The following is a 27,981-nucleotide window of genomic DNA, read 5'->3' as shown; positions in this document are numbered from 1 at the left end:
TATGTTTGAACTTACGGATTGTTATTTAATGATCTCTCATACCACCTCTCTCCCCATTTTACCTGAAACTTGAGAGCATACATCTAATAATTTTGTACTGTTTTAGAGTATATCTTCCTTAATAGTCACACATATAATTCATTTTATAATAGTATTTAAACAAATTAATGTTATTACTTACTCTGGATTTTTTACTAAAAGGCTCTGGATGAAGTCTGTGGCCAGCTGTGAAACTGATGAAAAAGTTTCTTCTGAATAATCTACATTAACTTGGGAAATATTGAGGTATGTTTCTTGATTATCTTCTCCCACAAATGGGGATGTATGAGTTAACAACATATATGTTATTATACCAACGTTCCTGAAAAAACAAATAAGGGAGAAGATGGGAACTTAAAATGTGTGCTAATCTTAAAACACCTATATAAAGTCAAATTGATTCTCAACATATCCCCGTCCTCAAAACTTGTACAGTTAAACTACAGATTTTAAATTGCTTTTCAAAGTTCCTACGGTATACTACTAAACTGAGATAATTATGTTATCTCAAGGTTTGCCTCACAGAAAAATAATATGAGGGAATGCACATGTGTGTTATATAATTATAAATATGATGTATTAAATACATATCATTATATCTACAGTCTGCCCTTCACACAGATACCTATGTTATCAAGTACACAAAGCTGCCCTGAGCAGCATTTCCCAAATGATGTCCAATGACACAGTAATGGTCTGTGAGACATAAACAGGATACCATGCAAACAGAATCTGCAGGTTTGATAAAGCACAATATTGGGCAGGCAGATTTTTTTTTAATTGCAAAACGTTTAGAACCGTAAATATGTTAATGACAACTCCTGTGTTCAGGAACCAGAAAAAGACAATACATATAGTACCTATTTCACCCAATTATTTAGCCACAGGACCCTTTTTTCTTGGCAAATCCATTACAGTCCCAAACATAGGACACAGGGAATAAGTCTAAACTCTTCTACTTGGCCTTACGGAGTCAGTCTTCCACTGTGGTCCCAAATGAAGTTCCAGTATCAATGCCAGTTCTACTCTATGACATTCTCTCTGTGTCAGCCACACAAACTCGCAATACCTGAGAAATATACTCTCATAAAACTAAACTTTTGCATGGCTCTGACCTCATTTTTCTGCTGAGCAAATACCTTCCCTAGTTCTCCTAGACCTAGACCAGATGTCTCCCAACTGGTGCTTGTCTGCTAATTCCCCCATGCTTATTAAATAGCATTTTATCTTTTTTATAGAACACGCAACACAGTACTGTGGCTATTTTGTTCTTTTACCAGAAGCGGTCTTCCTCCAGGAAAGGGATTTTCCTATTTATTCCTGCACCTTTGGCTCACAGCCAGAGTGTTATTAAAAAGAATGAACAGGTAAATGTTTTCCTGTGGCATAATAATGATACTTGAATAAAATCTTTTAAAGAAAGCTTTATTATTTACTTCTGGAACCAAAGAACCCTAGAATATATACTAACCAGCTTTTAATAAAGGCATTCAAGTGATTAACAAAATCTTACCACATGTCTGTTGCTGTGGTAATAGGATCATAGTTCAGGATTTCTGGAGCTGAAAGAGGAAATAAAATTCAATACTGACAAATTTAAAAATGTGAAAATTACTTTATATTAAACTGGATTTAATTTTAAAGAACTACCAATATGATCAGTAGAAATTTAGCATAGTATTAATTATCCTGTGATTAGACATTTAAACATATCTAATGTTGAGAAAATTATAGAACCAGATGGTTCAAAAGCACCAATTATATTCTTGAAGTAACCAGTAGCTATGTAGTATTTTTTTAACCATTGAGATTAATCTCAGGAGAAACAATTATGAAGAAGTAAAATGTTAGAAGCTAGAATCTTTTTATAGTTTAAGTTTTATCACTCTGTTAGGAATTAGTTTGAGTTATTTTATTAGACTGATTTAAGTTTTTCTTCCCAGGGTAAATAGAATCATATGCATTTACAATGACATTATGAGCAAATTAAGCTTCATGGAAGTGCTTTAGATTTTCAAGTAGATTAAATATCCCCTTAAACTACAGAAAACCTAGTTTCCTAAGCAATTAATTTTCCACTGTCTCCTCCCCCGCCAAAAACATTTTTTAAAAGGTGCAACATAAATTGTCTATACTTTCTAAACATTACCATAAATTTCAAATTAGTAGAGTCCAAACTAGGATCCATGATTGAATAACTTTTTTGTTTCACAGTATGGTTTCATAATTTTTCCAAAGAGAGATTGTTTCTTAAAGCTTAACAATTTTGTTACAGCCTTTGAGTCACATATGTTGTCAGCCTCCATTGCACCACCTACCACCTTTTCACATACATCTGTGAGCTGTTTTATCTACAATTACAATCATTATTCTAGGACATGGTAGCCTCTATTAGCATTCAAAAGTTAGTAATTCGCTTTGCTTTTCATTTTGGGAAAGTCAGCTGCCTAGCTGAGTAGCACTTGTTCTGTTTACTTGTATCTTTTCAGTGCCTGCATGGGACTATCAATATGAGCAACAACAAAAAAATGTAAAAAACTTGTTACTATAAATTAAAATACTTTATGTACTTCTTCATACAAGTTAAAAAATCGTTCATCTGCATGATCTTATTTGTTGATTTAGTACACTATTCCTAGATTATCTAATTATAGGTTCTTTTTGACACCCCTATGAAACAGGCTTCAAACGCAGTAACATTTGCTTCTGTTTTCCTCTTTTTCCATTTTTTCCTGCTCCCTAACTTCCCTTTTACCTATTTTTCTCTATGTACAAAGCTTTTACACACAAACATTAAACTTTTAACTTATATGTCCACTGTCCTGTAAATTGTTGTGAATGTCTCAATTCGCTACAGTCCATTTAAATGTGTCATAAGCAAATTTCAATGCACTAAAATATTTGAGCCAAATATATCCTGGAATTATACACCCTAAAATATAGTTCTATACAGATATCATTTAGTTAATACATTTCAAAATGGTATAGAAAGTAAAAGGAAATTCTTACCCAAGTATTCTGGTGTTCCCATGATTTCCCGAAGTTCACATGCATTCCCTATTTTTCGAGACATTCCAAAATCTACAATTTTTATGTCCCCAAGAGGGTATATGCTGCTCAGTAATATATTCTGTGGCTAACAAAGCACAACAAAACAATGATAAGTAATACAAAACAATAAAAGAATACTAATCTCAGATCAGAGGTAAATTAAGTGGAACTTATAGTTTAGCTATTAAACATTTTATTGAGTCATCCATCGAACACTTACTGAACTACTACTTAGGAGAAGCTATATATTCAATGATAAATAAAGTAAAAAATATACTCCAAGAGGCTTCTTTGTTTGAATAAAAAAGATAGGTACATAGATTAATTGATTATGAGAGACAGAATACTCAGTAGTAAAGACTACTTAATTCTGCCCATTAGAAAGTCCAACAAACCTTTGCAGTAGAGATGATGCTTAAGCTGAACCTTAAAGGATAAATAGAACTATGCCAGTTAGAAAAGTGTTCTGGGGAATAGCATGACAGAAGGCTGAAGGAATAAAAATGCATATATTTCCAGGAACATAATGGTTCAATACACTGTGATGGTTCTGGGTCTGACCATTCCCAGGTTTCTACATGAGATAGAAAGAGGCGTGGTGGGGTAAATGAAAGGGAAATTGTCCAGGAAGAAAAGAGTCCAATGTTCAAACAATAAGAGACAGTTTGATCCAGATTTTAACGTCCTTGTATGGCTGAAGAGGAAGGATAAGGAGAAAGGATAGTAACATGAGAGGCTGAAGTGGTATCTCAGGGATTGGGAAGGGGCCTGAATGGTCTGGGGGCGGTGGGGGGAAAGGAGAAGCCAAAAGACTGAAAGCCTCAAGGGAAAGATGAATGAGTATAATGGGAGCAAAGGAGTGAGGACTAGAAGGTTACCTTCAAGATGGAGATCAAAATTAAGTATTTTAGAGATAGACAGTTTTATAAGATAGAAAGGTCCAGGATGTGGCAGTAAGAGTGGGATGGAGTGACATGATGGTAGGATTAGAACATATAGTAATGATGGTTTTTAAGAGCCCAGTGATTAATCTGAGCTGCTCACACATGCAGTCTTCTCTCTGCCAATACAGAATTAGTCCATGTAGCAAATGTGCACTCTAGACAAGCATGATCTGACTGTTGTTTCCTCTCAATACCAGCCCGCAATTAATTGTGCAAAGCAAGAGCAGAGAAGGAAGAGATGTAGTGTTACTTAAAATCACATTACATTACCTTTAAATCAAGGTGTACAATGTTATTCTGATGTAGATAATAAACTCCTTCAAGTATTTGTTTAATGAGTCTGATAATGTCATTTTCAGAGACCATTTCAGCCAACTCAGGTAAACACAGATTGAAAATTTCTCCACCTGCAGCACTGAATAAAATTCAAATAACAGAAACTTGAAAAATCATTGACCTAAAAATGACAACTTTTAAATACTGTATACCTTTAAGTAAAAGACATGGCCATCGAAACTTTATTCTCTCTATATACACACATTTAATGGGGGGGTGGTCCTGGGTGGGGGGGAATCTTTAAGGAATAAAATAAATAAGAATATTTCAAATTCTGGGTGCTAGTACTTATTTATGAGCTCAGCTCTGTTCTATTTTACTCATTTATTCATTATATATAAATACAGTTATCAGCTATGTATAGATACAGATATTTTGATCCTCATGACAATCAAGTGAGGTAGGTGGTTATCATTCCCATTTTACAGATAAATAAGTACAAAAAGGTTAAGCTACTTGTACAAGGTCACATAGTAAATGGGGGTTGGGGGGACAGAATCTGAATAATATGGATGAGAATCTGCATTCTTTACCAATATCCTGTATTGCAGCTTCACAAAGAATACTTGGGGCCAGAACCCATATCTTAATTGTTTTTTTTTAAGAACTGAAAATCTAAGAATGTTGACAAAAAAAGCATTATGAAAAATTCCTAGGTTTGGAATAAAATGATTTAAATTTAAATCCTAAACCTGCCATTTATCAGCAATATAATTTAGGATCAATCACTTATTTGAGCTTTCACATCTGTAAAATAGAGATATTACTGAACTCAACAGATTTTATTTTGAGGACTAAATCTAAATAAATGAGATAAGATTTGTCAGCCAGCACATCGTGCAAAAAAATCTAGATGGTTATTAATCAAATTTATAAGGTATGTTTGGGAATATCTCAAGTAAAGCCTATTCTATGTAATAAAATAGAAACTCATTCATTTCACAAGACACTATTTTCCCCCCTTTGGTTCACTGCTGTATCCACAGCATCAAGAACAGTGTCTGACAGGTAGAAGGTACTCATTCTCTTAGACTGAGTTCTTTGCTAGGCCCTTTATAAGATACATCTGGTAAGAAGTCAGACCAAATCATTGGAAAGTATAAGAAAACTGTATAAAATACTGAGGTATATCCACTATTAAGATATGGAACATACCAAAAAAATATGGAAAATACCAGAAAGGTCTGAATTCTTCAGTATCTGGCAGTATATGGCAGCATAAATTCATTCTTGAACACTTTATATGTATATACCAACATTTACATTACACTCACTAAAGTTAATTCAGTAGACAGAACCCTCCATTAATTCTAAAATTCAAAATAGAATCTAAGAAAACATATGTAAAGCACTTCCCAGTGCCTAGACCTAAGAGGAGAGCAGGTTGTTTATAGAAGTGCCTACTGAAATCAAGACTGCCTGGCCTCCACTCTTGACTCTGCCACTAACGAGCTACCTGAACTGGGAGAAAATGTGTTTCTGTTTCTTCTATTGTAACATAATGATACATAACAAAAAATGATAGCTCCTGCTTCAATGGCTTGTTGTAAGAATTATTTTAGATAAACCATGTAAGGTACTGAGTACAACCAATGTTATAAGCATGAAAGCAGATCACCTGTAAGTATTTAATACAGTGTCTGACACATAGTAAATATTCAATAAATATTAGCTATTATTATAATGAACCAACTAATACTAATTCCAAATCTAGCCAACATCCAGCCTTTCTGAATTTGGGGGCTTCTTGTTAAACTCTGATTATGAAGGCAATTTTAAAAGTCTTTGCTAAATTTAAATTCATTTTTAGAAATACTTATACATATAAAAATGCACATAATATATTCTTAAGTGAAAAAAAGGGTTATAATAGAGTATACTTAGTAGATCACAATTTTGTTTCTACAGGTATACATACATAGACAGAAAAAGAATAATTTTAAAATACAGGAATATGCCATAAAAGTAACCACAGTTTACAAATGATTTCTATTTTCTATACCTTCTAAATTTAACACAATAAATAGGTGTTACTTTTACACCAGGAAAAGTATCCTAAGGGTTTCTTGTTTGTTTATTTCAGTAACAAGATCAAACAAACACTATGATGATCAGCCAATCACACTGTCCCTACCTTTCAGTTTGGCAAGCTGACCAATGCCTTTTGTAGGAATGCCATTTTGCCCACAAAAGAGCGAAAGCTCTTCACCATAGCTCTCCATAGGAGAAGCTATGGTAAATAGAAAATGAGGAGGAGTTAAGAGGAGGGGAAGAACAGATAACATAAGAAGCAGACCGCAGAAGTTAGTGGAAACTGGAAACTGGAAGCATAAATGGAAGCAGAGTGGAGTAGCAGACTAACAGACCCTTTGTTAAAACAAGGCACCCAGAGCGGTGACTACAGAGAAGAAAAGATATCTCTGTAATCAGAGAAGCCACCTATATCATTATCATTGCCCTGGAAGGTAAATTCAGGTATTTCTACTCTTTCTCTCTCTGTTGAAGAGTTGGCCACCTGAAGGAACTCAACCAACAATTTAGAAATTTGGAGTATTCACGTTCTTTTGCTTATGTATTTGTATATGTGTTGTGTACACTGTCACGTAAATCTATGTGCTATATACTACTTAAATCTACATTTGCCTTTTACAGCTTTCTAACGCACAGTTTAGATATTAGTAGGGAAGTAGAGAATTATCCTTTAGAAGAACTGCCATAACAATAAAGTTAACATGTAAAAGATTAAAATCAGAATATTTTCCTATCCAAAATAATAAATTTCCCTGGGTACTAGAGAGCCAAGATTTTCAGTAAAACAAAGCAATATCTCCCTCATCCATACTACAAATCTATGCATATAGCTTTGGAAATCATAGTAAAGATTTTTAAATTATTTATTTTTAGTGATCAAAATGAAGTAGTTTTAAATTTTTTATATTGAGTATCTTTCAAAATTATATCCAATGCTAATGAGGGGAAACAAAACCCATGGAATTTCAGAATGGAAAGAAACCAGCCAGAGTATTTCCTGTCTCTAAATTAGAATATGTGAAGTAAATACCAATCTCCCTTTTTGGAGGATTATTTTAAAAATCAAATGAAAATATGAAGTGCTTAGCATGGTGCCTGCCATATAGTAAATGCCCAACATATATTATTGTTGAAATGTTTTGCTATGGTCCTCATCGTTTTCTACTGGGTCTATAATATTTACTTAAAGATATTTAATAGGCAACATAAGCTGGTAATTTCTTGACAGAAAGAAATTATTGTTTCTCTTCCATATAATTTCAGAGTTGACTGGATAAACTTATATTTATCCTAACCAATTTCCCCTATCGAACTTTGCTATATCTAGGACAAAGTTCTTGTTCCACATTTTCTAAAGATTATACATACATATTCTTTATAATCAATTTTAGTTAGCTCAAAACTCAGCATTGAAAACTTAATGTGCCCAATTAGATAACATCCTTCCAGAAGTTTTTTAAAAAAACTTTGTGTATATTTTATTTAATTATGCAAAGATGCTTTTAAAACACTTGTTATAGAGAAGTTGTTGCCTCACGGAGAGTGGAGATGGTTTGACTCAACTATCCTCAAAAATTTCCCCCAATTTATAAAGATATCTAATACTAACTCCAGAATAGTATTTATATGACTTTTCAAATAGTTAAAGAAAGGGCTAAAAAATAATTTAGACTTTATAACCGGTAATGAAATACTTTCCTGTGGACTAAGTATTAAGATAAAAATAAAAGATTTAGTAATTGTTAAAAACTGTTACATTGACTGCAAGAAGTTAAGTTTAATTCACAAAAGTAAACAAGTTAATTTGGTTCAAACAATTGGTTTAGGTTAAGTGAAGGTAAAACAAAACACAAAAGCAAAAATAAAACAGAGCTATCAGAACCCATAGCTTAATAGTTCCAAAGGAAGATTTAAGTTAGAGTCATATAATTAACAAATAGTACCTTTTTAAAGTAATTCTGTACCATCCATATAAAGAGAAATTTGACAACACCTAATACAAGCACATATGCATTTACTCCCGGACCTTGCAGTCACATTTATAGGAATTTACACCAACACTCTACCTCCACAAATGATGGCCATCCAAAGAAGGCTGAACAAATGGTACACCATACAGTGGAGAACTATACAGGCATTTAAAAAATAGCAATAATAATATTAAAAAAGATGCCTATGAATATGAAATGATTTCCAGGATATAATGTTATTTGAAAAAAAAAGCAAGGCACAAAAAGGCATATATAATATGCTATTTTTCTGTAAGAAAGAAAGGGAAATATACATATATACAAATTTGCCTATATTTGCAAGAAGAAACACATAAAGAATGAGCCAGAAACTAATAAATATGGTTACCTATAAGGTTGAGTGGGAAGAGAGTGGAAAGGATAGGAATGACAATAAGACTTTGTAGTATACTTTTATAATAATTCAAACAAATAGCATCAATGGTTACCAAAATCACTAGATAAAAAGCTGTTAAAGAACAGAATATTCACAGTGTTAAAATATTACCACATAGGTTACTTATTAATTATAAAGGGGAACATGTTCCTTACAATGTGGAGGGCTGGCAGACTCCACCTTAGCCATGTTCTAATTAGAAAAACCAATAATGGAACAATCCGAATGTACTTGCCACCTCATGTTTTACAATAAGAAATACACATGATCATCCACAATGTCCCCTTGCCAAAAATATTTAACCTAAATCTAGTCATGAGAAAACAAACACACGAATCCAGGATGTAGAATACTTCATGTGAAAACAGATACAGATTTCCTCCCAAAAAGACAATGTCAGGAAAAATAAAGTGACTAAAGAAGTTTAGCAATCAAATATAATGTGTAAGTCTTGATTGGCTCTGGTACTGGAATTAAAAAAAAATAGGTCCATAAGACATTTCAGGGATAATCCAAAAAATTTAAATATGAACTATATATTTGATGATAGTACCGGATTAATATTAACTTTCTTAGTTTTGATACTGGTATTGGTTATGTAAAAGAAAGCCATTACTCTTCAGAATAAATACTCTGGCAAGTGAAGAAGAAATATCATGATACCTACAACTTTCAAATAGTTTGGCAAATATGGCAAAATGCCAACATTCGGTGACTCAAGCTAAAGATTATAAGAGTGTTAATTGTACTGGTCTTTCAACATCTCTGTAGATTTAAAATTTTCTCAAATAAAAAGTCAGGGAAGAAAAATGAGTATGCAGAATAGTTTGAAAAGAATATCAAATTGGCAACAGTAATTAGAGTAAAGGATTCCACTGTTTTATTTTTACCACATAAAAAATTATGCCACCTTATTTTACATAGCTAAACCTGCCCAACACATTTTTACCTTTGGTTGAGATTGTGTGATGTGACAAGGCCACCTCAAAAGTGATAGGCATAGTAATAAATTTTAATAGGTCCTAGTTGCTCTGGTAAGAAATTAAATATATTTATCCACTCACATTTACTGATTGCTTGCTACATTTCAGCCACGAGATACAGTTCAGCCCTTACAGAACTCAGTTTACTGGGTAAGGTATCTGAATTAATTTTCAGAGTATGAACAAGGTCCATCCATAAAATGTGTTAAAACTTTTTGATGTATTTTGTTGTTGCTATTAGGAAGAGAGGATTTTATGAAAGTGGTCAATGCTCCTATTGTATACTCACTCTCCAAACCTAGTATTCCATTAAGTACTGTTTTTGAAAAATATTAGCTACTGTTCACATACTTCAAATATGCAGATGTCATGCAAGTAGATAACTTTTTAAAGGTCAGCTTAAGAATTTGACAAAAATAAACCAAAAATGTATGAAAATGAAATCCTATTGGAAGAATCCCGGTCTTCTCTGCAATTCTAATTTATTTTGAAGGTACTATAATATACCGTAATTGGTATGTTGCTGTTCTGGGAGATATACATAGTATTCATTCTTAAACAAACTACTTGTAGGTTTAGCATTTTGCAAAATAAGCATTTTCATTTACAAGTTCACTCTAGGCAATCATCTTTCCTGGTACAAAAATATTTAGATTTTTAAATAAATATATAAGCAAATCTATTCATCCCTTAAAATAACTGAACCCTAAAACTTGACTAATATACTTTTATTTTATTTATTTTTTTTGCGGTACGCGGGCCTCTCACTGTTGTGGCCTCTCCCGTTGCGGAGCACAGGCTCTGGACGCGCAGGCTCAGCGGCCATGGCTCACGGGCCCAGCCGCTCCACGGCATGTGGGACCTTCCCGGACCGGGGCACGAACCTGTGTCCCCTGCATCGGCAGGCAGACTCTCAACCACTGCGCCACCAGGGAAGCCCCTGACTAATATACTTTTAAATTCAAAAAGGCAATAATGCAGTTAGCTACTAAAAAGAATTACTATATTTATAATTTTTTTTTTGCTAAAACACCTCTTTAGCTTTTTTTTATAAAAACTATTTTGTAATAAACTATCAGAACCTAAAGTACACTAAACATAAACTTAGCTGGTCTCTACTAAGTGTTGCAAATGTTCAGATACACATTTTACATAATTATAATAAATGTGTCAGACTGTCACATTTTAGAGTAACACATCAATAACAACACTGTTTTAGAGTAACATGTCAACATATTGGTTAACAAGCCAGTTAGTTTAACCATATTCTATCCCGACTTGACAAATTATTGAAATCTAGGTGTTTTCAACTTTTCACTGACTTGTGGGACGAGATATATATTTTTTCTTATTGCTATAATTCCTAACATAATGTTTTGCACATCACACATACTAAATACATGTGTTTTTTTTAACAACCTATATGGTTTACCTTTCATTCATGCAAGTTTACCTTTTTATTCTCCTTGGGTCACTTCCTTGGATGTGCTCTTCAAATAACTGAATATACAAATTATTTCAATCCTATTTGCCCACCAGATTGTTTTGCAGAAAACCTCATCAATTTTCTGTGCCATTAGCAATGAAAGTATACTCATTTCACCATATTCTGCAAACACGGTATTGTCATTTGTTTACTGAATGCTGTTTAATTAGTTTTTGGGTATGTGTGTGAGGCTGCACATTAACCTTTGTGAAAACATATAAATATACACTATGTTCCTCTAATATTTTATCGACAGGAATCTTTACAAGTTCTTGTCTTACTTTTATCATTCTTGTTCTTGACATTTCAAGCAACCTTATCCAACAATTAAAATAGGTACTATAAATTTACTTCAATTTTTAAAAATGTATACTTACTGTTCCAATATCAAAATGATTTCATTTGTATTTTCATAGACTTCATGAAGATTAATTACATGGGGACAGGACTTTGCCAATTCAAGTACTGCAATCTCATGCAGAATCTCTGCTCGACAATCCTGTCCTCTTCTTCTCTTTTTCAGAAATTTTGCAGCATACTCTTGACCAGTAGATTTTGATATACATTGTCTAACCACAGCAAATTTTCCTCTGGGGGCAAAAGTGAGGACAATCAATTTTAACCTTTCCATAGAGAACAATATTAGTATAACACAGATACTGTTATACCTCCAACTCTGTCCATCCTTTCAAATATTCATGTCATCAGGAATTTATCTTTGTTCTCTTAACCTAATCAACTACTGCATGTATTTTTATAAAATTTATAGTACTATCACATGAAAATATAAATGGCAAATGTAATAACAAGATAAGACAATTATATTTATTCTTTACTATCATATCATTAATATGATATATTACCATTGTAGGGGGAGATCTAATTTGCCTACCAACTCCATGCCATACTCTTGATATAAATTATTGTATTTAAGTATCACAACAATCCTACATAGTAAATATTATTCTGTTTGGCAGACTCCAGAGAAGATATGTATCTTGGTCTATTTTCAAAGACCAAGAGTTTCACATTAACCCTCTATGAAAAATTTTAGCTTTCCTTCAAATGAAAAAAATTAAATGCAAAAATGGGTATTTGACTTATTTACTTTTATTAGTGTAATCATTCTGCCTTTCAACATCACTTTTAACAAGCTTTGAAGCTTTCTATCACAATTTGTCAATTGTTCTACCAGAGTATCTCTTAGTATTGCTCAGTACCATGAAGCTTATAACAGATACCAAAAGTATATACATCTTACGGAGAGTATCCAAAGACACTTCATGATCAAGTAAGAAAATTCATGGTTATCAGTAGCTACGTACAAACACACCATTAAGGTCATATTTATCATTTTAGGAATAAACGCGTTTTAGCTCTCTCCAATAACAGTGCTCAACATTTCAGCCAAAATTTTAAAAGACTGGCAAATGATGTATTCTAAGCCTATAGTCGCCCAAAATTTAGTTTCTCAAAGACCTAAGCTACTTTGAGTCAGACTATTTTAAGAAACTAATAAAAGCTATTGACTGCCTACCCAGAAAAATGTACACATGCCCTTATATCGAAGGTTTTACATATAATTTCAGACGGTTTTCAGATTTCAAAGACCATCCATAAACTTCCTAAGCCTGGTCCAGGGGGTCCAAAATTAACACCTTCTATCCTAAGGCTCAAATGACTCACTGGATACTAACAAATCAGGTATAAATAAAAACCTATCTTTAATACACTTGGGATTTGGGGTGGGAGTCGGGGACAGAATAAATTGCTTGACTGTGTTTTTACTTGCTATTCTCAAGCGGCCGGATGACAAAGATCCCTACTGTTTATATCCCAAATTTCCTCAAAATTGGTGCCAATGAAAAGCACTGGAAACCAACCTGAGAAGGTATAGTTACTAATGCAAAAAACTATTTTTTAAAAAAGTGGCCAAGCTATAATTTGATTCTTTTACATTTATCAAAATAAATATCAACTCAGAAAATTTGCATGCACAAACTTGATTTTTTGATAGAACTTTTCATTTAAGATTTGAGAATGCTTAATTTATTATTTTACTTATTTATTTATTTAACATCTTTATTGGAATCCAATTGCTTTACAATGGTGTATTAGTTTCTGCTTTAGGAGAATGCTTAATTTAAATTATATTTTCTTACTACATACAATATGAATACAAATCAATGCATTTTAATGAGCACACACAAAAAGTTAATCAGTCCCTTTGTTTTATACTCAAACTGCCCATGTTTTATAGATTTTATGCTGGATAAACTGAGTCAAACTAAGAGTAAATGACTCATGAAAGGTCATATATGGAAATGGAGTACCACGACTTAAATTGTAGAATGTGAAATCCTAGCTTTCTCTTCTGACCATTACAAAACAATTTCTCCCTTTAAGATAGTTTTTTTTTAAAGAGGTAAATTCACTTTTGCCAACTCTTAGATTTAGAAGTGAAAATTTGTCTAAAACAGAAAGGAAACTTTGAGTTTTATGAAGAAATTCACCTTGTAAAACTTAGGAAACAAACTAGTTAGCCAAGAAATCTGTCCATCTGAAAAAGTTTACAGTACTAATTGTGACAATTAAGTTCTGCTGTAATTTTACAATTATATCTATAAGCCAGAATTTTCTCAGGAACAAAGAGCAAAATTAAATAATAACACTTTTACCTAATTGTTTCAGGTATTCTCATGAGGCTTACAAGTATAGTACTCATTAATGCAAAGCAAAGATGACCAAATGATATTGGTAATAATTTGCCAATGTTCACCACTAAGTAAAAGCTCCATGAGGGCAGAAACCCTATCTGTCCTAATTACTACAGTAATTATAAAATCTACACTTCGCTAACTAACACATAATAGGAACTGAGTATCTGTTGAATGAATGCAAGAGTTAGGAACCTACTATAGTACCATACATTGTGCTACTTTGTATACTGTACTTAAAGCATTTACATTTTTAAAGTTTATTTGAGACTCAAATAAAATTTTACATATTCATTTATGTACTGTTAAATAAGGTAAACATTTTTACCATAATTATCAGATGACTTAGGGAAAAAAAGCAAGTATTCGTTTTCCATTCTAAAATGCTAATTGTCATTTAGAAGTATCAAAAATAACATTTAATATATAATGTTCCTATATCAAATTTAACAGAAACATTTAAGAAAATTTAAAACCCTTAACAATAGCACTTAATTCATACCCTAAAAAGGCAAGGCTGTCTAGATTTCCCAGCAGCTAAAAGGCCTTGTTAGTTACCCTTCTACATTCTAGAATAGACAATAAAATGTGAAAGGACGGGGGAGGGTAAGCCACAAAGGAAGCTGACGTTTATTTTTGCATCTGCCTCACCCTTCTAACCACAAGAAGTCCTATGAAACCCTGATTCAGTTGGGGGAGGGGTGGAAAAAACTTAACCAACATGTTAAAAAACAGGAACAATGCAAAGTTTTGTGAGAACAATCAAAAATGAACTGTTAACTTTTACATATTTTCTTCTAATTTGCTGAAGAAAAATAACTTCTAAAACACTAACATCTTAAAATTAATTAAAAAACTGATTTATAAAGATAATTTTGTAATCACCACATGCTAGAATTATATGTTTGTATGCTTCAAAATGTACGCGCCTCAGAAGAAACAAGATTATGATACTAATTTTCATTTTGCAAAAGTATGGGATAATTTCAAAATTGGTAAAATACTGAAAGAATTTAAAGCAAGTTCATGGCAGATGAAAGGGCACGATTTCCAATTTATCAAGGTTTACTAATTAGACACATCAATATTTACCATGTAACTCATTAGCCCATATCAATTAAAAGAAAAAAGTTAGGTCTCTTTTATGAAGGTATTAGAAGATGAAATATTAGCCATCTGAATTTGTTTTCATCAGATTCTACCATGAATTTTTGCTCTAAAATGTTGTATACTGAGTCAAGTTTATGACTGTGATTTATGATGGCACCCCATTTACAAAACTTAGAATTATTAATATTGTTCTCAAAGTTTAAGTTATTAATATTGTTCTCAAAGTTTAAGTTCTCAAAAACCCTCAAAGAAAAAAAATTAGTCTTTCTAGCTCCGACACAGGCTATCTCAATAAAGTTTTGTTGTATTCTAGATGATAAGATATTGACAATACTGTGTCCATTCTAGACTTTCTTATTTTAAAACTGATGATGAAAAAAATACAAAGTGGTCCAGAAGAGGATAACTGGATCAAGGAAGGCTCTCTGAAAATCAGGTCATAAGATGACCATTTAAGGAAACTGGCAACATTTTGCTATATTCAAATCTCTGAAGGGTTTTTACATGGACATTATATGCAGCTACAAAAGGAGAACTATGTATAGTGGGTAGAGGTTAGGAGAATAGAAAACAAAATTCTGTGCCTAAGAGGTGCCCACAAAATGGAACAGACCATTCTGAGGTAGTGAGTTCCATCACTGAAGCATTCAAATTGAGGCTGGGTAAAACACTTGTCAGGAAAATTTTAGAAAAGACTGCTGCACTGCATAAAAAAATTACATTAGAAGGCCACTGACCACTGAAGTCCTTCCAATGTAGATTCTATGACTATTTAATGAATAGTGAGATACAACTAAAAGAACACTTACTCTTGCCTGTATAATGCAAAAAGAAATAGTATAGATTTAGAACTAAACTATTTCTTGAAAACATTCTGAAAGGGTTTTGAAACTATATTTTATAAAAAAATAAACCATTAGAAGACTCAAATATTTTGCACACAAAATTAAATAAATGTGACAGGAATACTGAAATATGCTTTCACATTTAGTTCTTAGTCTGATGAGGCAGATATTATCGCCCTTATTCTGCAAAAGAAAGACTGCATCCAATATCTGACAAGTAAAAAAGCCAGAACTAGCCTTTATCCTTGACATAAAAGACCACCAAGAATAGAATTACTTGCCATGGTTCAGTCAATTTTTGTTTTCACATTGAGATTTTCAAAGATAAAAAATCATTCACACTATTTTACTGTGCACCTATCAATAATACAAACACGGACTTTTACCATTTTAATGTAAAAATCAAACTGAAGACAGAAAATGATCATCATCCTACCACCCTTTGTTAAGTGTTTTTAATTTAAAGCTCAAAATGCTGAATAAATAACAAATTATTTGATATATCTTTTGTAACTTTCATATATATTAAAATGGTAGTGCTAAATGGTCTCATAATCTCAGTTCACTCCTTGGTCTTAAGGAATTTACACCTTCGTTAAACCAAAACAGATTAGTACCAGTGTAAATACAGGTTTTACTTACAGTACATGCATTGTTTGTCATACAGAATTATACTATCTAATATGAGTTAATTCATTTTGCTTAGAAAAGAGAAGGAGAATCTCCATATTTATTTTTTTTTAGCCCAGCACAATATCCTAAGAATTAAAAATTTTTTTATTCAACAAAAACTCCTATGGTATTCTACTAAATACTTTACAAATATTAACTAGTTTAATCCTCACAACAACCATATAAAATAGATAACAATTATCTTCATCCCTGGGTCTCAGATGAGAAAACTACAAAACCAAGAGGTACAGTAATTCAATTGAGGTTAAATAGTAAATGGCAGCGCCCAAACTTGGATGTGGCAGTCCATTGTGCTAAGCTGCCTCTTCCCATGCACAGCCTCAAGTAAGAACCCTGACTTCCAACCATGGGCTCTGAAGCGAGGTGGGATGTATCATATATGCTCACTAACCCTCTACGGATTTGATTTCCAAGTCAGTTAAGACTAAACCCTGTATAACATCAGCAGAGATGAGGACTTTTCTTTCTAATCACTGCAAAATAATCATCAAGTGAGTTTTATAGACACAGAAATCCTAAATGTGAATTTAAACACATACACATCAAAAGTTTCCTTACCTTCCTAGCTCTTTGGATGTAAGTGTATAAAAATTACTAAAGTTTTCCATTTTAATTGGAGTTTGAGGAGTTGTAGTTAGCAAGCCCGAAATACTTCGACACTCAAATCTTCTCCTCGACATGTTAGATGACTCTCAGGTAGGCTTCTTCAGTCACTTATTTTTACCTATTTAAAAAAAGAGAAGATGCAGGATATAACTTAAATGCAATTAAGAAAAAAAAAAGATGTTATCTCAGATAGGATGTGCGTTATATTATACAGCTCAAAATATAGCTATAAGATACAACCAAAAAAAAAAAAAAAAAGAAGAAGAAAGAAAGAAGAAGATTTAAGAACATATTCTACCCAGAAGGAAGAAAAACAAAAGGCATACACATAAACTGGTATCTCCTCTATGGTACTTGAACTAAGTTACTGACTTCATTTCAGAATAAAACTACTGAAAAATCCTGTAAGACCTCCCAAATTCTTTAAAAAAACAGTTAAAATAAAATTGTAATACAATCATTCAATTTCGTTTTTAAAAAACATTAAAAATTTTTTTTTTAAATTTCATTTTTAAACTGTCATTCTTTAAAGTTATATCTTCACATAACAAGATAATTTAACACAGCATGATTATAACACAAATGATCATTCATTTTAAATTTAATTTCACATGGCCAAACAAATTTGACGGTAAAATCACATATTGTGAGTTATGTTACTGACATATGAATGACTACAAGAAATGGACTTGTTTCATAGGCCTTAGAGGCAGAACACAGCACAGAGCCTGCTATGCATGAAGAGCTCTATAATTTTGTTGGATGAGTGAGTGACCACACATAAAGCCTTATTCTAGAGTTCTAATCTGTAACTGAAGCTCATATTTATCTGGAACTTTTATTTATGAGTATTCAGTTTTAACATTAAAACTACTATTTCATATTAATTGAATTCATATAATAACAGCAGACTATATATTTAAGATATGCCTGACTTTTCTGCTATGCCTATCTAATAAGAAATCCAGTATTCTTCTTCTAGCACCCTCTTATAAGAGGGTGTAGTTAGCAAAATGTGTCTCTGACACATTTTTCCTCCCCTTATTTCCTACTTGACATGTTCTGTTCTTTATCTTCCTAAATTCAAATGCCATCTATATTCAACTTAGCAAGTACGCAGTATGATTAGAGGGGAGTGTTTTCAGTTTCTGTGGCCTTTGAAAAAACAAAGCCCTAACTAGTTTTGAGGTACATCTCTAGTATTCCAAAAGTAGTGGTGTAGAATTCTGAAAATAACATTTGGACTGAATCACATCTGGGTCTGAATCCCATTTATTCATCATACCAGCTATGAGACATTTAACTTTGCTAATGTTATGGGGTGAATTATGTCCCTTCCCTCAAAATTCATATGTTGAAGTCCTAACCCCCTAGAACCTCAGAAAGTGACTGTATTTGGAGAAAGGGTAATTAAATTAAAATGAGGTCATTAGGGTGTGCCCTAATCCAAGAGGACAGGTGACCTTATGAAAAAAATGAGATTAGGATACAGAAACACGTAGAGGGAAGATCATGTGAAAACATAGGGAGAAGCCCATCCACAAGAAACCAGCCCTGCTGACACCTTGATCCCAAAATTCTACTCTCCAGAATTGTAAGAAAATAAATTACTATTGCTTAAGTCACCTGATGGACAGTACTTTGTTGTGGCAGCCTAGCAAAGTAATACAGCTACTTTAAAAAAGAAAGAAATATTTCAAATGTGTAGGAAGGGATACAAATATAACAAACACTTGGGGCTTTCAATCTTATTACTTTGCCATATTTTGTTTAAATTAAAAATAAATAAGGCAACATAGACACAGAGTAGGTCCCTTCTTTCCATTCCACTAGCACTGGGTAGGAGAGCTTATCATCTCCTTGCCAACATTTGCCCCATTCAGACAGTTTTGTGGTTTAGTTTGCATTTCTCTGATTACTAGTGAGGACAGCTTCAATTCTGCTGCCCCTGAAGTATGGATGAATTATGGAATGTATCTGGCAGTACTCTAAATATTAAAAATTAAAATATGATGAACTCATGTAGAATCACACTGGTACAGTGCTAGTCATGAAAGCACATCATGATTGTTCAATCAATAAATACTGTTACTATTCTACTGAAAGATACTCTCCGCACAATCCTCTGCCATTGTTGAACAGCTGTACCTATATTTCCACATACAAAACTCTCACCCCAAGTTAGCTTAAACTCAACTCTTAAATTCTGTCTTTTTATTCTGTTTTGATGAACTATTTGTATACTTTTAGCTCTGATGGAACTCAGTTTCATTGGTCACATATTCTTCTCTGAAAAATCAATACGGTTACCAATTTCTATGCTCAACCTTTTTTTCTTCAGGTCATCTTTGGACTTTTAAGATTTTTTCCCCTAAATTTAAGTCTATGAATTTGCATGCTTATGACCACATTTATACATAGAAAGAAGGGATATACCTGTATTATAGATACAAATTGGGCTACATTCCCAACATGGTTCCAAATCAGGCCTTAGGAAACATGAGCACAAGAACATGTCAAATTCACTCATATAGAGAGAGTACAGGCTCTTGATTCTAAGATGTTCACCTCATCTAGATTCTAGAATCTAAGATGTTTATCTCATACTGTAATATATCAGCTAAAAAGTGATCTATTCATAAGAATCTAGTAGAATGGAGATATATTTTATAAATAATTATTTTCTGCTCTCAAGTTTCAAAAGAATCAATATGGATCTTAGATATACTCAAAGACTTATGCTTAATGAAGCATGATATATAATAGTTAAAAAAATAAAAAGCCTGTAGAATGAATGAATCCCAAAGTCCAACAATAGGGAAATGGCTAAATATACCTAAATAGGATATTATATACCTAATAAAAATTGTGCTTTCAAAGAATATATATTTTTTTTTTTTTTTTTTTTTTGCGGTACTGGGGCCTCTCACTGTTGCGGCCTCTCCTGTTGCGGAGCACAGGCTCCGGACGCACAGGCTCAGCGGCCATGGCTCACGGGCCCAGCCGCTCCGCGGCATGTGGGATCTTCCCGGACCGGGGCACGAACCTGTGTCCCCTGCATCGGCAGGCGGACTCTCAACCACTGCGCCACCAGGGAAGCCCCAAATTTTTATTTTTAACTCATATAATACTAAGTGAAATTTTAACTCATATAATACTAAGTGAAAAAAGGAAGACAAAACTTTACATACAGTATAATTTTGTCATATAAGGTATATGTATTTGTTATATATAATTTTTGATATGTTACATAATTTTGTTAAATATAAAAGCAAATAGAGGAAAATACTGGAAAACTATGGCAACATATTAACAGTGGTTATCTTTGGGTGGTGAGATTATGGCAGTATTTATATTTTCCTGTGTTTAAGTTATCTACACCAAGCAGGTATAGACGAAAACTAACAAATGCCTTTGGGTAAAAAAAGATGGCTTTGAATATATATGACTAGACTCTAAACGCAGAAACTTACCCGTTTTTAACAGCAAAACATATCTCTTTACACATTAAGTGTTACTTGGCTGGAAGTTCATGAGCTATTATTGCTCAGGTTTTTTAAGGCCTCAACGTTTTCTCTGCATTTATTTAGAGCATATGGTATTCATTATCCAAATAACATGTCTGTTCTTATGCAAAGACCATATAAGCATTTAGGGTAAATACTAAGCAAGAATTAATACCTTGTTTAATACTGCACAGAAAGAACAATTTCATAAATTCTGAATTAATGTTATAGTTATAATTCTATATAATGAATAATAATTTGTAACCTTAAGACATATGCCTTTATTATATCACTTGGTGAAAATCCAGATTCATCCCGGGATCCCTCCAAAAAAAAAATCCAAAATGTGATATCCAAAATATAATACTAATAGGTATTAAGTTTTGTAATACCTATTCAGTTATATTAGAAGGAAAAAAAACTTACCTTTTTTAAAAAAAGGATTGAAATAAATAGTGATAATAAAAACAGGGCCTATTAATCAAACTACTTAATAGTATTTCCTAATTCTAGACATTGGCTTAATTTAATTTTTTACCTAACAAATTTTCCTCCCCTCACATGTACTGTTGGTCATCATAATGGATGAATGTACCATGGTATCTGTATATTTGTATGATTATAAATGCAGCTGAAAACAGTGTTGGGTAATCAGCAGTTTTTAAAATACATGTTAGTACAAAAATCATTTTCTGAATTGTGATAAATTTTACTCTGTCTCTGAATATGCTGGAAACACAAGCCATGTCTCAGAAAAAAGGAAAAGCACATTTCTGAAGGTTGAACTTTTAGCTTATCTACTTATTGCAAATATACCTATATTACAAACTGCCTTAGGGATCCATATAGCATCACTTAAGTGTAGCTTCCTTCTATTTACTGCACTTGCACCAGTTGCCACGGCCTAGATATTTTTTCCATTTCCTCTCCTTTGGCTAATGTTGCATATAGTGGAGCAAGAATGTCACCTTTTTCCACCAATCCCTCCACAAACAGCTTGCTGCCCTTCATATAAGATTTAATCCTTGGGCACAAGCAGGTTATCAATCAGCTGTCTTTCCTTGCATCTTCCTAAATTTCCCACTGAATCCTCTTGAACTCCAACAATCACAGACCTTTTCTTGTTTTCTACCATAATTCACAGACCTATAACTGACTCTAAATTACCAATAGGTCTCACTCCATTTGAAATGCATCTCATAACACTATTAGGCTATACTAATAAAAAATCTCAAGGTACTTAGTACGTAAATTTGTGTGTGTGTGTGTGCGCACATGAGTAGGTACACAGTTATAGACACAATCAGGCACTAAAAACAGTAAGAGGATAATAGAAGAAGGCAAGAGACAATTAAGCTTCCAATTACACAGTACTATCAATACTAGGAAAAATGGCACCTCAAGTTTATTTGCAAAGTTTTTTTTATTAACTCCCATTACAATAATCACAATAAGAATTCAGATATGGATCAGTGAAGGAAGGAAAAAAGGAAATGTTAGGCTTGATCTGGGCCTTTAATTTACTTGAAGGGAGAAAGCAAATGTGATGTGATCAAAAGTAAGAAAAACAGTCCCTATAAACCTATAAATAGCTCTATTTAAAAATATTCATCACGGGCTTCCCTGGTGGCGCAGTGGTTGGGAGTCCGCTTGCCGGTGCGGGTGACGCGGGTTCGTGCCCCGGTCCGGGAGGATCCCACGTGCCGCGGAGCGGCTGGGCCCGTGAGCCATGGCGGCTGGGCCTGCGCGTGTGCTCCGCGGCGGGAGGGGCCCCGGCACTGAGAGGCCCGCGTACCGCAAGACAAAACAAACAAACAAAAAATATTCATCACGATATTCATTTCAAGGTTATCATATAAAAATGTTTTATAAAATAGAATACAGCATATAACACTAAATAAAAACATCTAGAGAATTAAATTATCTGCTTTGATCCGTGCATTAGCTTCCCAGTAGCTACAAGTTCAAGTCCTTATAGCATGCACACAAAAGCCTTTGAGGCCAGGTACACACCAGCTTCATTTCCTGCCACACTTGTAGCTCATCTTTTGCCTCCACATCTCTCTTATACTCTCCTGTCTGAACATCCTTTCTACCTTTCTTTAAATGCAAAAACTCTTCGTATGCATCCTTCTTACCTCAACAAAGAATGTCATCTCCCCCAGGAAGCTTTGCCTAAAACCCACAGGTTGCCTTTAATGCCTGTCCTTTACGCTTCAAATAGGAGGAACCTTGACATACCTCTTTACCTCAACATGTAACATGTTAGCCTGCAATTATATTTAGTGTCTGAAGGGTTGCAACCATTTGCTTTCATGCCTAAACTCCCAGCACGGTGTCTGGCACCTGGTAGGAATTTTTTTTAAATGTCTGATGAACTGAATTCTTAAGAATTATGAAATATAGCAAGAAGAATTTTTAGGTACATCTCGTATCTTCAAGCGTTTAGCAGAACTTGAGATCCATCTTGAAATTATCATATTGGAGCTTCAAATGCAGCTAATCTCTGCTTAATTCAGTATTTGACTAAATATAATAAGAAATATTTTAAATTGCTATCAGAGAACTTCAGTTCTAAACAGGATAGCCATAGTCTGGAAACATGGATAAAATTATAATATCATATATTGTAATATAATACCAACGGGCCATTTATTTTGTATTTACCTATCTTTCCAAACTAGGTGGCCACATGATACTATACCTACTTCAGCTAAGAATATCAATATTTTAAGAGCTGCCTCAATCAGGAAATCCAGACACTTGTCCTGCCAAGGACTGATAAATCAAGATCTTCATGAAGTAAATTTGAAAGGCAATGGAAAGCAAAGTAAGGCACAAGATGAGAGGGGAAAAAAACTTTTTCTTTCTACATTAGCATTTATAGCTACCAAGTTTTCCCTAGGAAACAGAGGAACTGTAGATTTATTTATCTAGAATCCATCAGAATAAAGGAAGAACTTTCTGCTAGTGTGGTAAAAGGATCCATTTTTAATTAGTCATTGATCAGAAGCAAAGTTATTTGTGTAGGGAAAGGGATGATGATGATTTTCAATTTCAAGGAAGAGACTGTTCCTTATATGTATTCTACTAACAGGTTTGTTTGTTCTATTAAGATTGAATAGAAAGCATAATTCAAGAATTTAATCCTTTGAAAATCACAACAGGAAGCCAGCTAACTGACTCTAGTCTAACTAGTCTATCTAGTATATACTATCCAAGGGCTAAAGTCCCAGGTAATGACCCCAGGACTGATTCTGTACCATGACAGGTAAGTCCTGGTGCTGTCTCTTCTACCTTCAGAAGAAGAATTAAACCCTATAATTATGGACCAGGATGGAAAGATGTTGAAAACGGAAATATAGTGGGCCAACAAACATACAGTGCTTGTCATTCATCAGATGGAAAATTAAGTTTCTGTTGTAAAATAAAGCAGTTTACTTACAGCATCTCTGAAGTACTGTTTATTCAGTAAGTATTACAATGCAAAACGGAATATGATCCTCAGATTACAGATGAAACTATCATCTCACTGTTAATATTAAGATTTTTAAATGCTTCAAGTATAACGATTCCCTCTTTTGAAGAAGTGGCAAAGGGTCCAGGGTGCAGCGACACATTGCATATAAATATTAAAAGAAACTGACTAGTTTAGATGTTTAAAGTGGCACTGAAGTTCAAGGTTAAATATATTTGGGGGAAAAAGGATAAATTAAAGAAATAAAAAATGAACAAAGTATGTCTTGAAAATTACATTTGTCACAACATATTTATATAAAAATATGCAACTTAATTCCTAAGTACATTTGTTAATTATTTGTCTATTATCTATTAATGTCTATTATGATAATAGACATTTGTCTATTATCAAAGAAATATCCTTTGATAATACTCTATAATAGAATATAAAATACTTAAAAACAAAACCATTGAGGGACGTCCTTGGCGGTCCAGTGGTTAAGACTTCACCTTCCAATATGCAGGGGGTGTGGGTTTAATCCCTAGTCTGGGAGCTAAGATCCCACATGCCTCGTGGGCCAAAAAACAAAAACCCCAAAAACGTAAAACAGAAGGAATATTGTAACAAATTCAATAAACACTTTAAAAATGGTCCACATTAAAAAAAAAAATCTTTAGAAAAATCATTGAATTTTGTCATCAATATTGTGGAAAATTAAAATAACTAAAACATATAAAGTTTTCAAAAGTGGAAAGTAAGTACATAAATGACTTAATGTCTTTGACACAATCAATACCCACAGAACACAAAGAATTCTTTTTAAAAAAATTAATCAAAATCCTTTAAAAGCAGTACCTCTAGAAGCACTGTCCTACGTAGCTGCCAATTTTTTTACAGGAAATATGCACTGCAATATAACATACGTGCAACTGTAAGACAATTTTAGGATTAAGTGAAAGTGTCAGCAATTGATTTCCTTGATTCCTGGGTTTTAAATTAGGTCTCTAAGAGAAAAACAGGGAAATTTTGATAAGGAAATTCTCTCTTATAATTATCAAACAGCTTCAAAAACAAAGCTTTTAAAACATATTTAACTGTTTACTTAACACCAGTAAAACACTGTCAGTGCAAGTCTAAAGATAAAATTGTAAACATGCCATAAAATGCCTGTACCTTCCTCAGCTTTGCTGTTAATACGCTGACACAGTGATCAATTTGTCAAGTCCCAACGTTCCTAAAAACTGATTCTATCTTAACCAAATTGTAATTCACTATTCAATGAGCCCAAGAGAAACTACAACCATTCTGTCCACACACAAAAATGAAAGGCCTTCAATAACACAATTTTTACTTTTAAAACTTGAATATATTGCCATGTAAATACATTTCACTTCAATTTCAGATCCATAATTTAGAAAAATGATGTAAAATGTATGATATGTACCTCAAAAATAAAGCAGCTATTAACAACTTCAGTTATTAAAATATAAGAAAAACTTTAAAAAACTGAACATCTGCTCAGAGGAGGATGAAGGGGGAAGAAGAGAGATCTTAAACTAGGACATTGCTTCTATGGACTAGCTTTTTCAAAAACACACAATTTTACGGGTGTGTGGTTTAACATTTATAAAACAAACATTCTGGAAGTTGTTGAAAACTACTTCTGGACAGTTTACTATAAAACTATAAAATGGTGAATCAATGACAAAGTAGGTTTACCATCTTTTTCTTTAATAAAATTGTGCTCCCGGGCTCAAAATGCCAAGTTACATTTGCTGCCACTTGCCCAATCATCTCAGTAGACCATGCTGTCTCAGGGCACATTCTCAAAGGCTTGAGAACCTAAGGGGGTGACACCATATCAAACATCGCTGCTTATCATCAGTACCAGGGATGTAAACATTACGTTGGCAAAACAAACAGTGAATGTGACACACCGACCTAATATAATTGAATTCTGATCAGCATGTGGCTTTAAAATGTTTTCTCTTCCTTAATTTCAATTTGCAAATTGATGTTGGAGGGCCTCTAGTCCCATCACAGGCAGCGGAAGAACGAACATCAGCTACCAGCTGCCCATAAAGTCTCTTTCAACTTCGTCTCTACTTGCCCCCCTAAGGGAATTCAAATGAAGAGCTTTTCCCTACACCAAAACAAAGAGCTGGGTAAATGTCAAAATCGTAGCCGTCACGTAGTTGTATAGTTTGAGGATGGGTCGTTGTACCCTTTGCGGTTTACATGGCGTCAAAATAAAACCAGATCGCTAAAAATCACAGAAACAACTACAACTCGACTTCTCTATTCACTGACTTTAAAAAACTGTTCACAATAGTAACTGAAAATCCCCCACAAGATGAGCACAAACTTCTCTCCAGACGAAAGACAGCTGTGAGCAGGACGTGTCCATGAGTCCAGATGTGAACACGTCCTGTGCCTACACCACAGCTGTAAACTCGGCAGGGACCTGAAGGGACCACGTTGACGCGACGTGGAAGGGACGCGATCGAGCCGGTCGCGAAGGGGGCCCCCACGGGACGCGACCCAGGGAGAGTCCGTGCCAGCCAGGCGACGGCGCGCACACAGTCAGACAGACAGACACACACACACACACACGAGCGCGCGCGCGCGCTCCCCGCGCTGAGAAGGGTACTGGGAGGACCAGCCGCCGCTCCCAGCGCCGAACCCGAGGGAACCAGGGAAGCAGGACTCCAGCCGATATGCGGCGAGGGATTCGGAGCAGTCGGGCCACCTAGGGGCGGCGGTGTCTGAGCCCATCTTCCCCAGGCCAGGGGTCAGAGGGGACCCCGGATCCGCCCACACCGCCTGGATCCCTCCTCGGGACCCCTCCCACGTTCTGGGTCTCTGTTCCACGGGTAAAGGGGGCTGGTTCAGGGGTTTGGAGTCGCAACCCCCAGTCCACCCGGCAGGACCGCGGACGCGCGAGGCGGAAGACACTGACCGCTCAGGCAGCAGCAGGTTCTCCCGATGCTGCCCCCTCCAAGGGGGCTCCAGTCCCGCCCCACGCAGGTGGGCACGACAAGACGCGTTCTCCAGCTCTAGCTCCGTGAGGTGCCGGGTAGCTCCAAGCGTGGCAGGACCCACTTTTACTCTTCTGGACAACGGCCAACAGTTGTGACCTGACCTCCCCGTGAGGTGGCTCCCGGCTACGGCGGCGAAGACGGTGACGGAAGGTTACAGTTGAGGTTTGAAAACTGCAGCCGCGTTGCGGGGCAGAGCTGTAGGCTAGAACCCACCCCCTCAGTCGCGAGAGCCAATCCGAGCGCGCATGGGGGGCTGGGCTGTCACGTGAGGAGAGGGCGGGGCGCCAGCCAGCGGCGCGTGCTGCGAGGCGGGGCTCAGTGGTGAGGGGGTGCGGCCGCCGCCCGGCGGTCGGAAGCTGGGCGGAGCTGCAGAGCAGGTGGGGTGCGCTCTCGTAATTGCTGCGAGAAAGGAGTGAGTAGGGCGCCAACCTGACCGCGCACGGGGCTGTAACTCCGACCCAGTGCATCCCGGCCTTCAGAGTGGCAGTCCACGCGGCGTGAATATCTCAGACTGGGGAGAGGGAAGAAGGAAAGTTAGTCGCTGCTTCTGACTCATTCCCAAACTTCTGTGCCTGTTTTCTGACTCTTCCCGGTCGTCTTCCTTATCACCTGAACACACTCGGCCAGTGGAGAGTCCAGTTTGCTCGAACTTGGCAAGCATCAGCATCGCTGGGGGATTTATGGAACTTGGGCCCCACCGCTAAAGTCCGCTCCAGCGAACTGAGTT

General features: G+C 34.9%; 1 protein-coding gene across 1 annotated transcript in view; it reads right to left on the bottom strand.

Annotated features, from left to right (window-relative positions):
* Positions 1–27,440, bottom strand: part of STK17B (serine/threonine kinase 17b) — a 32,901-nt gene extending 5,461 nt beyond the window's left edge. The window contains exons 1-7 of the mRNA XM_060016386.1: positions 27,173–27,440; positions 17,200–17,365; positions 11,654–11,866; positions 4,305–4,449; positions 3,049–3,175; positions 1,553–1,601; positions 182–361 (exon numbers count right to left, since the gene is read on the bottom strand). Coding sequence (XP_059872369.1) covers positions 182–361; positions 1,553–1,601; positions 3,049–3,175; positions 4,305–4,449; positions 11,654–11,866; positions 17,200–17,321 — 836 coding nt within the window. The 5' untranslated portion in view covers positions 17,322–17,365; positions 27,173–27,440. The remainder of the gene's footprint in view (positions 1–181; positions 362–1,552; positions 1,602–3,048; positions 3,176–4,304; positions 4,450–11,653; positions 11,867–17,199; positions 17,366–27,172) is intronic.
* Between the last annotated feature and the right edge of the window lie 541 nt (positions 27,441–27,981).

Source organism: Delphinus delphis, chromosome 7 (genome assembly GCF_949987515.2).
Source record: "Delphinus delphis chromosome 7, mDelDel1.2, whole genome shotgun sequence".
In the NCBI taxonomy this organism is placed as follows: Eukaryota; Metazoa; Chordata; class Mammalia; order Artiodactyla; family Delphinidae; genus Delphinus; species Delphinus delphis.
This window is presented reverse-complemented; position numbering and strand designations above follow the sequence as displayed.